Source organism: Pimephales promelas, chromosome 23 (assembly GCF_988280905.1).
Source record: "Pimephales promelas chromosome 23, fPimPro1.hap1.1, whole genome shotgun sequence".
NCBI classification, from domain to species: Eukaryota; Metazoa; Chordata; class Actinopteri; order Cypriniformes; family Leuciscidae; genus Pimephales; species Pimephales promelas.
The window spans coordinates 9,540,593-9,554,187 of record NC_142791.1 but is presented as its reverse complement, the minus strand read 5'-3'; the positions used below and the strand labels follow the sequence as shown (position 1 = coordinate 9,554,187).

The 13,595-nt window shown below is 34.6% G+C and overlaps 1 protein-coding gene and 1 long non-coding RNA gene across 3 annotated transcripts; one reads left to right on the top strand and one right to left on the bottom strand.

The window, feature by feature from the left end:
- On the bottom strand, positions 1-4,708 carry fgf18b (fibroblast growth factor 18b). Of its 2 annotated transcripts, XM_039675832.2 has the most exons (5): positions 4,117-4,708; positions 2,186-2,225; positions 1,906-2,083; positions 490-596; positions 1-285 (listed from the first exon to the last, which is right to left on the bottom strand). In XM_039675832.2, the coding sequence occupies exons 1-5, from the start codon at positions 4,146-4,148 to the stop codon at positions 1-3; spliced, it is 642 nt and encodes a 213-aa protein (XP_039531766.2). In that variant the 5' UTR covers positions 4,149-4,708. The 2 variants fall into 2 exon arrangements, with proteins under 2 accessions (XP_039531766.2, XP_088982445.1); XM_089126319.1 differs by lacking the exon at positions 4,117-4,708 and having other exon boundaries at positions 2,186-2,275.
- LOC148969400 (uncharacterized) lies at positions 526-3,316 on the top strand. The gene is made up of 2 exons (XR_016149489.1): positions 526-644; positions 1,936-3,316. It is a non-coding gene; the product is annotated as an uncharacterized LOC148969400 (long non-coding RNA).
- Positions 4,709-13,595: the final 8,887 nt, after the last annotated feature.

The window sequence follows — 13,595 nt, the reverse complement described above, 5'->3', positions numbered from 1 at the left end:
TTATGGGAGTGGTGGAGGAGCGGTGGAGGTCTGCTGGACTCGTTTGCTTCTCTTGCTGACTGTTGTAAAGCTGCAGGGCTGCAGGTCGGGCTGCTCTCCTGGAGGGAAGCGTTTCATGAAATGCACGTCTCGCTGGTTGGGTAACGTGTTCGGGCCCCTGCGCGGTCGGCCCTTTTTGGTGAAGCCCACGTACCAGCCCACGTAGTGCGCCGACATCCAAGCAGTGTAGTTATTCTCAAGCATTATCTCGATGAAAGCGCAGCCTCCGTTTACGCTGCTGTCTTTCTGAAACGGAACACAGCTCACTGGATTCATTGTGTTTTTTTGCCAGCTTTTTCAACAGTTGTGTAATTTTGTAGGGCTTTCACATTGATAAGTTGCTTCTGGTTATGGATTCAAATCATTCAGTCTGAACCCTTTTCAGAATGGGAATGATGTAAAGGATGTTGGTGATACTATATTAAGGACAGTAATTGTTCAGTGACTTACCTTCCCCACAAGCTTCCCTTTACGGTTCATGCACAAGTAGTAGTTGGTCTCTCTCCCTCGTATTCTCACTTGACTCCCAAAGGTGTCGGCCTCCACCACGAGCTGGGCTTGTGAAGAAACACAAAAACACAGACGGACAGGAATATAAACAGGAGGTAAATTATACACACACATACAGTATATTATATATATATACACACACACACACACACACACACATACAGTATATTATATATATATATATATATATATATATATTTATTTATTTATTTATTTATTTAAGGCTGTAGTACAAAGCTATGTTAATGGTTGTGGATATAATGGTATAACATTTACTATATATATATATATATATATATATATATTATATAATATATAGATTTATTCATGCATATTAAATTATGATTTTTTTTACAATGTTTTTAAGTCTCTCCTGCTGACCCTGCTGAAAGGCTGCATTTATTTGTTCCAAAGAATACACCAAAAATAATATTGTGAAATATTTTTTTTCAATTTAAAATATTTTTCTATTTGAATATTTTAAATGTAATTTATTCCTGTGATGCAAAGCTGAATTTTCAGCAGCATTACTCTAGTCTTCTAATTCTAATATGGATTTGCTGCTCAAAAATTTCTTATTATTATCAATGTTGAAAACAGTTGATGAATAGTTCAAAAGAACAGAATTTATTTTAAATATATATATATATATATATATTTTTTAACATATAAATGTCTTTACTGTCACTTTTGATAAATGTAATGCATCCTTGCTGAATAAGAGTATGAATTTCATAAAAAAAAAAAATCCAAACTTGTGAATGGTAGTGTATAATGTTACTAATCTTTCCATTTCAGATAAATGCTGTTCTTTTGAACTCTTTTCAACATTGATAATGGACTTTTTCAAAGAATCCATCAGTTTTCTAAAACGATATTAAGCAGCACAACTGTGTTCGACATTGATAATAAATATTTATTGAGCAGAAAATTACATTACAAAATGAATTTTGAAGAATCATGTGACACTGAAGACCAGAGTAATGATGCTAAAAATTAAGCTTTGATCTTCGGAATAAAATATATTCTTAAAATATATTCACATAGAAAACAGTAACTTTAAATTGTAGAAAATATTTCACAATAATACTGCTTTTGCTGTATTTTGGATCAAATAAATGCAGCCTTGATGAGCAGAAGAGACTTTATTTAAAGTATAAAAAATCTTACCAATCTGAAACATTTTATATAAATTCAGAATATTAAATATTTTTAATTATGTACATTATAATTATATGCTTCACACACAAGTGTTTATTTATTTATTTATTTTTTAATCAGTAAGTTATTCAGAGTGTTAATCTAATGTCATCCTATTGTACAAGTGAATGACGACACATTCAGATTGTTTCTTACCATATTTGTCCCCATCCTCTCCCATGGCAGTGATTTTCTTGCCGAGCACCTGGATGTGTTTCCCGCTGGTCCGGCTGTAAAGTTGGTAAACCCGATGGTGCTTCCGGCTCAGGCCATCCCGCACCCCAGTCTGATTCTCTACGTGAACTCCAAAGTTAACATTTTCAACTGCTAACACCTGCACAAACACAGGAGTCACCACAAATCACTTTTATTGATTTATTAACTTTCAATTGATATATGGTTTTATTATCGGTAACACATTGCAGACTATAAGCACCTGTAATGGGCTGTAGAACAGTAACACGACCTGGAAGCATCTGGGCAAAGAGAAATAGAAAAGACACATGTGATTGTGTGACATTTGCATTCATTTGAGTTGCTTTTCTAATCTATTTAGGGGAGAATAAGGTTGGTTAGCACACTTTTCATTCTTTGTTAAATATTTCTGGTGAATCAAACCACTAGATAGCTCTATAACACAACTCTACTAGATGTAAATGAAAGCTTAAGTCGTGAGGTAAAAAAAATAATCCATAAATTTAGTATAACAAAATATTTCCCCATTTTTTTTAATTTTTTTTTTTTATGTATGGCTATTCATTGTAGGGGTTGGTTAGCACAGTGTTAAAAAAAACTACAGTTTTAAGAGGGAGGCAACAAGAAAAAAAATGAAAATGTTTATTTGAACCCAAACTAACACCACATGTGAGTGTCTGCCTGTATTTAAAGATCAATGTTCAGGTCTGCTATGAATTGTTAATAATACTTTGTACACATGCCAACCAAGCTCACTCCCTCTCTTTTCTTAAATGTCAGCCAGGCATCATAATGTATCACAGGCCTTTAAATTTTATGCCATAATATAATTGCTTCCAATCTTTATTATTAACCAACATTTATATATTTGTATCTTCCTCTAATTATTTTAAATCCGTATTTTAGCTGAATGGAGTTAAGGGCTTTTTGTTTTGACATAAAAAAAAATCATAAAACGAACTCTCCTTCGCAAGTTTTAATCTATTAATGATCAAACACACAAAGGTCACAGTTTTGAACCCTGATCAATGAACCCTGATCCAACCAATTTATGAACACTTCTTATTCAACAAAGCAGTATGATTTTAATATATGGGTAAATGGGATGCTTTTGTGTGGATCTATTACAAAAAAAAAAAAAAAAAAAAAATCTGCAATTATAACAACTTAGTTGAGATAACTTAAATATCCAACTTAACTAAAGTTTATTAAACTTAATATTTTAAATCAAGCACAAACTTTTTAAAGTTGAAGCAACACATTATTTCTTATTCTAATGTTGAATTTTAAGTTGTGATACATAATCAAATAAATCATTTTTTACAGTGTATTAGCATTACAAAATAAATAAAAGCTAATTAAATATGAAATGGCCTGAAACACCTAATCTATGATGGAACATTTAAAGTGCTGAAATACTTGAACATATATATATATATATATATATATATATATATATATATATATATATATATATATATATATAAAGCAGTAAAGTAATTGTTATCTTAAATTGTCATTAAAATGTTGAAAAGAAAAATCTGGCCACTTAATTAAAGTTATTGTTGTGTAACCAACAAGCAGGAAGCCATTTTGTTGCAATGTTGTGTCAAGAAAAACATAAAACAGAAGGGACACCTTTATACAGTGCCACAATTACCATTTGTTTTACATTTTAAAACAATCAATTTTGACATTGTAAGACATTTGGGTCAAATTAAATGGAGTACAATATTTGTGATTTTCATAAACTGTTTTTTTTTTTTACTTTAAAAATAATATATGTGAAACGTTCGTATTTTGTAGCAAATTAGACAATAATTAATTCTCCATTTTATATAAATTGTCTAATTATTGTTAATTATAAATTTAAGACATCCATATATGTAATTGACTGACACATGACTTTTATTGAACAGGGCAAGCAGGATTCAGACATAGAGAATCTCATCATCATCATCATCATCCTCATCCTCATCATCATCATCAGTGCTGCTATCTGACAAGGTGGGATGTGTTATTATGGGAACACAGCATCTGCTGAGTCTATGTCGTCAGAGCCAGAGATGAGAAACACAACAAATGCTCAGTCTGGACCTACATCAGTAGATGGAGACTAACCAGAAAAAAAGCCTTCAACTCATACTGAATGATCTTACACGTGAAACTTACAGCAGGACAGCAGCGGACAGGATGGACTGCATCGCTCCAGCGCCCCGGACAGTGAGATCTTTGAGGCGATGGTTTTAAAAACTGGAGCCAAAACCGGACACAGACCCAGGTGAGCATCTGAGCGCGCGTTGGAGGATTGTTCAGAGAGAGTCTTCTCGCGAGCAAACCTGTTCAGATGGATACTGGAGAACGACAGGTGAAAAACAGGTCATCCTCCTGTGTGACCCCACACTCCACATGACACACTGACAATAGATGGATATTAAAAAGCTTCCCAGTGTTCCTTCTTGCAATATCCTTAAGAACGCATGCTGTCTTCACACAAAAACGCAGAATTCAGGGGTCCTCCTGCCCTTTAAGAAGTCTTTGCTAGATTTTCTCCTTTTCCAGGCTTCTTTTGTTTGGCTGTGGGGTGGAAAGGACCCCTCTCTCGCCACAGGACAGTGCGTTTGCTGAATGAGAAGGAAGCGCAGCTGAAGTGGAACGGAGATGGGCGGGGTGCGCGTCGCGCAGGGGCAGGGATGGTGATGGGACGATGTTTCTAGTTCACTTATCATCACCAAGGTGGGGCGATGCAAGAGAAGCGGTTCGACCGTCCAGTAATAACCTACATGAAAACTTTTAGCACTTTAAAACTGCTTAACCGAATGACCTTTTAAAATGAATCGTAAATGGTTTCTGAAAGTATTGAGGTCCTGTTTAAAGGGGCATTCAGTCATTTTTTTTTTTGTTGCTAATTAAACGAAATTAAATTTGTTTTGAGAACTACCATGTGCGAGACCACAGTCCTGTCAGTCATGTGGGGGGAAAAATTGTTTTATTCAACATGGAGCGGGGCGCCCCCTCATGGTCGCTGCCATGTTGACATCTGCTGCACAAACCAACTAGACTACAGCCCGCAAATAAATACAGTCATGAAAATATGTTGTGATTAATTCTAATGTCCACTGTATGGACACGTGTTGTGTAAGATTAAAAAACAAAACAAATGAGGAGGCAGGAACGAAACGACAAAAAACACAAGTTTGTTTACGAACAACAGGCGTCAGCAAAGAAACCTCATGCATCCACACCAACAGGTGTCAGTATAAATTCCAAAAACACTGGTAATGTTGGGGCAAATTAGAACCAGCTAAACCTAAACAAACACTTACTTATTGCATCCAAATGTGATTTCTGTACAGCCTGAAAGGAGCACTGAGCAATATTAGGCCATATTTGAACACTTCAAAATAGAAGAGAGGGTGTGAGAGAGGTATGTAAGCAACAAGTCGTTCCAAAATTAACATTTCACAGGGATTTCAGAAACAGAGCCCGCCACCCCCCCTCCTCTGACCACGACAGAACCGCAGACACCAGGGTCAGCCAACAAGCGCCAGCGCTGCATGCTCCTCAACCCCCCTTTTCTCGCCCCAGCACCCCTGTGCCCCATCCGTGAGGAGCAATAGATGTTTGCAAGTGAAGGAGATGGTGTAAATTAGCGAGTAACTAGACAGGTCATGGGCCGCTTGCCGGTTTTTGAAAATCCTAAATGAGCCGCGTCACATTTCCAAAATACAATAACTAATTTCCTCTCACTTTAAAAATCGAATAATTTCCAGAGACAACAAACATTTTTGATTAGTGAAATGGTTTGATTTTTTTTTTTTTTTTTTTGGTCCTGCTGAGGAATTAGCAGGTCATAATGACCTGATATTCAACGTATACACACCCGGGTGTGTGAACAGCCATATTAGACTCAATTAGGAAGCCTGGTTGACTGGATCACACTCACCGTTGTGAACTTGTGATTGTATAACCTTTCGTTCCAGCATTTCTCTGCTCTTTGTCTTTCAGTGTCTGGACTTCAGGCCCTCCACCCAGATTGAATTTTTAGATGAAGTCCAGAGATCTTCATGTGAAAGGTATCAAATGCACTTTCTCTTGAGTTCTTTGAATTTCAGAATAATCTGTTTTAGTTTTCTTAAAGGAACATTTTTTTGTTGATTGCCACACAGACACACACACACACACACACACACACACAAAATTACTCAACTGTTTTTTTTTTAAAGAAAAAAAATCAAGGTTACAGTGTTCTAAATCAGAAAAAAATATGCCTTTTTTAGTTTTTTTCAGAGGCACATACAATTGAGCTGTTTTCTTCTTAAATATTGTGCATTATTTGTACTAAAGCTAATTAATTAAACATTTTTGTTTTAAGGTTTGTGGTTTATGGCGTTGCATTGTTGTAGCTGTAAAGTTGTAAAACTAAATAGCGTGTTATTTAGAAGCGTGTTATATGTGCGTTGGATGCATACGCATTGTTAGAAGCGTCAGTATATGATGCACTGGGATGAGAATGTGTTGGAATATACTATTGAAACAGCAAGTATTTTAACATTTATGAATTAGCCCACACACTCTCATGGCAATTCATAACTACTTTAAGTTTGGCAAATTTGTATGAATTAGTAGCCTACAATCTCATTCATAATCTGTTTACACCCAGGTTTTCATTCAAATAATATGAAAGCGCATAAAATAGAATGTTTTCAACCCAGATTTGTATATATATTTAGGAAAGGATGGAAATAAATTTTTGTGGATGTAGATTGATTATGTGATTTATCAGATACCATAGTGCTAATGAATGTCAATATTTGAAATCAAAGGCTCAGTCAAAGCTCTGTCTGAATGGTTTGAATGTGTGCGCAGTCCAGAACCAAGTTCGTCTATTCTCTGAATGAAGTACCAAACTCTTCTTTTTTTTTTCATCCTCCACTCATTTCTCATGTCCAATTCTACCAGTTTCAGACAAAATAGGAGTTTTCCTTCTTCTGTTCGTCTCCCTCTGTCTCGTTCTTTCTCTTCCTTTTGGCTCATCTTCCATCTTTCCAGACTTTGAAGGGAGTTCAGACTTCTAATATAAGACAGGTCCTTACCACAACAAAGGAGTCAGCTTTAAGTTTGAATAAACACTTTCTCTCCTTTTTCAGCCTGTCTGTACCCCCACTCCCATTTTTCCTTCCCTGTGTTATTTCTCTCTTGGCCCGTGCTGAAGTATGAGCACTTGTTATGCGTTCTCCATGGTAGCCTTTTCTTCTGGAATAGATTAGCAGGGCCGGGGAGGAAGGGGAAGCGGCGGCAAAACCGAAGGGAGAAGAAGGTGTAAAAGGGAGTGAAGTGTGAAAAGAAAGGGACAGAGCGATGGAAAAAGGAAGCGAGGAGCTGAATAATGGAGGGAAAAGAGGATTGTGGAATGTCAGAAGGAAAGAAGGTCACTGTAGGTAACAGAAACACGCTGTTTGGCTTGCGCCCGACGCCAAATCGTTTTTCTTTTTCTTTTGAAACTCAGCTGTGATGGATGTCATCATGCTGGTGATTGCTCCCCTAAAACGCCTTTCCAAATACCTCGCGTGTTTTCGCTGCTTTCACAAGCCTGTTTTTAGCTTCTCCATGTCCTTACATACGCGGCATTATCATCTCTGGACTCTTTCCCTCACTCTACGGCTTATTAACCCGTACTCAGTCACTTCCCCGGCTCGCATTTGCGATGTATAACATCATGAGCTGTCATCACTCCTCTCCCCTTCCCTCCTTCCCTCTCTTTTCCCCTCCTCTGGTGTGATTCGGCTGGGTTAAAACCACAGGTCTCCTCTCTCTGTGCGCTGGCAAAAGCACATGACCGCAGCCACTGAACTGCACGTACGTAAATGGACATTCTCTACCTCCTTTCTGCATAGTGGAGATGGATTCGCTTTAGTCTGCCGACCACAGGCCTATTGTAACCACATAGACACATACGCATGTAGACGCACTTTCATTTTCATGCGTGTTTTGGAGAATATTATCGTCGCATTTGGTACTTTCAACACCTAATTAATCCAATCTGCCTGCAAACGTGATTTTAGCGCTGCCTAAAACAACTCTGAATCCAGAACGAACCATTTCTGTAAGTAGCAAGAGGAAAAAGAATGCGTGTGCGTTTGAATTGCTAATAGGTAGAACTGTTCCTTTGAGCTTTGTGGAAAAAGTGTTTAACATTCAGGCAGGGCCGTCCTCACAGACTGCCCGAATTCCTCAAATCTGTCAGCCATGCTAGCCAGCTGTCACTCACCTCTAATTTGCTACAACATCATTGACCTTAGGGCTCCTGGCAAATAAACATACACACATATGCTGAAAAAAAAGGAAAATTTCTTGTCTTGTGAGGAGCAGTTTTTGTGTGTGTGTGTGTGTGTGTGTGTGTGTTTCCTGATGCTGGAATGTTGGGTTGCATTATCGTCAAGTTTTGCAAGAGCTGTGCGGCTGCCAGGTGCCTTAGCAAACATGCTATTCTACAGAGAACGTCTGTATATTTTGGGGAACTGTTGTTTTAACCCAGCGGTTTGAGCAACAACATTGACTCTGAAGGATTAACTGCCCTGAAATCAAGAGAATGAAGGCTGAGATGAAATATGAGATGGATAAACAAAAATTAGATCAGGTGCAATCCATAACAGTGTGTGTGTGTGTGTGTATGTGTGTATGTTAGCTGTTCATTCATATAATCAGACACCATTGTTATTATTTATTAAATATAATATTTAGGGTTGTCAAACGATTAATCACATCCAAAATGAAAGTTTGTGTTTACATAATATATGTGGATGTACTGTGTATAATTATATATATAAATATGTTAAAATATGGACAAACCCAGCCATTGGGTTAAAAATGTAATTTAAAAATGTAACCCAATGGCTGGGTTTGTCCATATTTTACCCAAAATTGGGTTAAAACAACCCAGCATTTTTTAGAGTGTATATATATATATATATATATATATATATATACACACACACACGCTTGTATATATTTAAGAAATATTTTCATGTATATGCTAGATTTATATATAATTTATATTCTATATAAATATAGATATTTTATATATAAATAATATTTTTTGTCACATGTATGTGTGTGTGTATTTATTTATATATATTGAAGAGTTCAGATGCAAAAGCCTCTAAGTGCCATTTGAAATTTTCTTCTAGAATGATCATTTTCATCAAGCTTGTATATTTAAGTTCAGTGATTTCACTTAAATGGCAATGATAATTACCTATTAATTGTTATTTAAGTGAAATTACTGAACTTAAATATACAAGTTTGTTAAAAATCATCATTAAAGAAGAAAATTTCAAATGGCATTTAGAGGCTTTTGCATCTGAACTCTTCATATATATATATATATATATATATATATATATATATATATATATATATATATATATATATAATGTAAACAAAAACTTTTATTTTGGATGCGATTAATTGTGATTAATCATTTGACAGCCCTAATACAATTATTTATTTAAGATAATAAAATGTAGGCTTTTTCTCATTTAAGTGCTTGGAAATTTCTCTGGTTATTCATTTTAAACTGTATTATTATTATCTATATTATTATTATTATTTACAAGGAAACCAAAAAATATATTTTAATTCAAGGACTACATATATTTAACTTAATATAGCTGTTTCCATATTCCGAAATCAGAAACATGCTATTCTCTCCTGGCCTATACTAAACGGAGTAACATTTGATTTGAAACAGCTCTCATTTTTTTCTAAAAAGAATTCATTTTAATAAAGTATCAGTGTAGGAGTGTTGTGTTTTATGCAGGTAGAGCAGTTGTTGTGAAAGACTATAATGAAATATAATGCATTTGACAGATGTTGGGAGGACACGCGCATGCACTGCCCTGCGGACACACTCTCACTCTCTCTCTCACACACACAGTGAACCGTATCAAGGTCAAGCCCTAATGCACCTGCTGTGCGTTTGCCAGTCTATGGTGCTTTCCTCTGGACTCCACCAGATGATGTTGCACACACACTGAATGCTCTTAAAGCTCTTAAACTTGTCTTCTCCATTGATTTCCACCACATTATATAGATTTAGTGTTCAAAGAGAACATATTTTGAAACCGTTAAACAATGCTCAAAGAGATAGGACTATTTTGTGAAATTATTAGCAGATGTGAGATAAAAGGATTCCTGGGACTCCAGGTAAGTGTTATTCTGATTTACAGGTGAAATCAAAACCGCTACAGTTCACAAATGCATCCAATTATTTAGATGCCTCTCATTAGAGGATTAGAGAATCCACACTGCTTAATCTGTAATCAAATAGATCAGGATAGTGTATCTATTTACAATATTACATTCTCTCATTGAATTAAGCATCAAGCCACTTCTAGCTTATAACCTGTGTTTTGATCAGGGTCAGAACAGGGTTAGTTGTACCTATATAAGATTTCACTGTTCATATAATTTTGTGGTTTAGGTTACACTACGAATTCATGATAGTCATTTAGCTCTCACACATTTTTGAGAGAGCGAAATCTGATTTAAATGCATTACATGTGGCTTTTTGCCACGTGCCTCATCTGTTTTCACTTATAAGTAAGTTTTAGTCAGGAGCAGTGCTGCCGCCACCCTTCGGACGTATAGAGAACTGCTTTAAAAGTTTGCCCAAATGTTTCATAACTGTTGACATGAAAGTCGCTATTTCTAGATACACACGTGCTTTTTTTAAACGGCGTTGCGTTCTTATGTTTCCCATACAGCAAAAATAATTAAAAAAAATATATAACTGTATTATAACAGAATTTAAAATATGTAAATATATAATACATTTAAAATAAATAATTATTTGTAAATAAATAATAATTATAAATGTAGTTATTTGTTTAATAATTTGATAATAATCGGGTAAAAAGAAACGTGCATTTTCTTTTTTATTGACGTACATTTTGTAATATATATATATATATATATATATATATATATATATATATATATATATATATATAACATAGAGTATATATATATATATATATATATATATATATATATATACACACACACACACACACACACATTTATTTATATACAAATTTGTATACAAATTTATTTATTTATTTGTGTTTAAACCTCCAAATGCCAAAGATATAATACAAAATGTACGTCAATAGGAAATAAATTGTACTTTTCTTTTAACCAAAAAAATAAAAAATGAACAATAAAATAATATATTTAGTTTGACAATAAATTAATGTTTAGATCAATTTACATAATATATATTTTTTGAAAGTAGGCCTAATACATTTACAACAAATTATATTATATATATATATATATATATATATATATATATATACTGTATATGTGTGTGTGTGTGTGTGTGTGTGTGTGTTTATTTTATATTTATTTATTTTATATTTTCAACATGTATATATTTTTTAATGGCCAAAATATATTTCAAATGTTGGTTTAAACCTCCAAATATGAAATGTACCTCAGGGAAATGCTTCACATTCGTGTCCTCTTTTTGGCCATTAATGAGAGTAAATGTGTTTGTTTGGTGGGTCAATTTAAGTTGCTTTATTTCCGACTCGGCTCTATGCCATTTAGTATGCACTTAAGGTAATGGAAAGCAGGAGAATATCATGGGAACCATGTAGTCTGCTTCTCAACCAATCGCGAGCGGCTGGATTATGCCTCACAAAACCTTTTAATACCTCTGTTCACTAATGATCCGGACCCGCGGCCCTTTAATCCCCACTACATTAATTAAAAAGAGCACGAGCCCTCGGAAGATCGTGCCATCTGCCGCAGTTTCATTCCACAGACAGATTGTGTTTGATGCTTATTTAAAACAGAATTTCTTTACTTGTCAGGAAAAGCAGGAGGAATGAGAAAGGAATAAGACTGCAGGGATAGTAGGGAAGAAGCTAGTTATTTTAAAATACGTTGAAACCTCTTTGCCTCAGCTTCATCTGCTTTTGTAACCCACCACAATATCTTATTGCTAAATGTTAGCCTGAATATTAAATGTAGGAACTAATATCGAAAATTATTTAAGATTAGGCCTATTTCGTGTCTTTTTTATGTTTATAAGCTGTGTGTAGCCACGCCCCTTTTCAGGGCTGCACATGTTGTGTTCTGTCTTCTGGTTTGTATTTCTACAGCATGGAGGTAAGATCTTACGGATTTATGAATGAGCCACTCGTTTTACAATCTTTCCAGTTTACTGGCATTTGTTATGACATTCGCTTTAAACATTACAATGCTTGAGATAACTTTCATTAACTCTACAATTAGTAAATCCACTTCACCAATTACATTTCAACAGCGATGGTGCCATAGAAATATAGATCTACCACTCAAAGGGAATTTGTAAGAAAATTTGAAAGAATGTGCATTTGTTTCCAGCGAATATGGATAATGATGGCTTGTTGGCTTAGCTTTCTCCCCTTTTGATTGAGATGCACAAAATAACAACAGAGTGGATGTGGACAGGATGGGTGGATGATTTCCTATCTCTCACACACAACCAGTTACATTATTACTTTAGTTTGAACTGGATTGAGATGGGAAACAACATGTAAAACATTGTCAAATAAATTTAAATACCCAAATTCAAACATAAATTACTTTCACAATCACTATTTACACACTTGGTGCAATCTGATACACTGTAAAAAAAATATTTTTATGATTTGTAATCACAACATTTTTTCTTTTGTCAAATCAACTTAGATCATTTATATAGTGCAGATAACATAATATTTTGAGTTTCTGGTGATTAAATTAAGCTCCTTCATTGTATTAACTCAATTTTTCCATTTTAATGAACTTAAAATTTTAAGGCAACCAGATTACTTAATTTTTTAAGTTAAACCAACAATATTTTTTACAGTGTAGGTCTTATTTAACAAGGTAGAAACAGGGTTGACATTCTGACCTAAAATCAACCACTGCACCATGTCTGAGCAAAAAGAAGCAATAGTTCGGTTTATCTAATAAAGAATAGCATAGTTTTTAAAGTGATTTTTTTTTTCTTAATTTTTACCTTAACAGGCTGGATGTTGTGTTGACCACATCAAATTTGAAGGTTAAAATTTGTCAAAATAGACAGTTAAATCTCATTAGGATCTCACTTTGCCAAATTGTTTTTTTCTCCAAAGTAGTGATGGACAGCTTTATGATGTAATGTAATTTAATTTCCCAAATATTCATTTAAAGGGACAGTAGTCAAAAACAACAGGGTGGACAATAAATTGAGGCACTAGCTAAAAACCTTGATTATAATTTCAAAAATTGATTAGATTGCAAGTGTTGCATTTTGCCTGAAATTGGGATACACAGACCTGGAGACATAGGTCTATAATATGGTTCAGAATGCTGTAAAATGTCAACTTCCATATGTTAAGAATTCAAATTGTGTTATTTATGACTTTACATGTCTAAGTAAGATCATGATCTTTACTGGGGACCCAAAATGCAAATAAAAAAGATAGGCACCATTCTGTAAAACGAATGTAATCACTCAACATATTATGGTTAATAGCAGGCAAATTGGGGTAATAGTATAAGCCGACGTTTGTTTTTTTTTTTTTTACGTAATGGCAAAGGGAGATAGCCCCCAATTGTGAAACCATTCGAAT

What these genes read in the sequence shown, in the direction of transcription:
- fgf18b (XM_089126319.1), bottom strand. Translation starts at nt 2,275, where the DNA reads ATGCAAATGTCACACAATCACATGTGTCTTTTCTATTTCTCTTTGCCC. An exon ending in TGTTCTACAGCCCATTACAG is followed by an intron (nt 2,084 to 2,185) that starts GTGCTTATAGTC and finishes GTGTTTGTGCAG; the next exon opens with GTGTTAGCAGTTGAAAATGT. An exon ending in AGAGGATGGGGACAAATATG is followed by an intron (nt 597 to 1,905) that starts GTAAGAAACAAT and finishes TTTCTTCACAAG; the next exon opens with CCCAGCTCGTGGTGGAGGCC.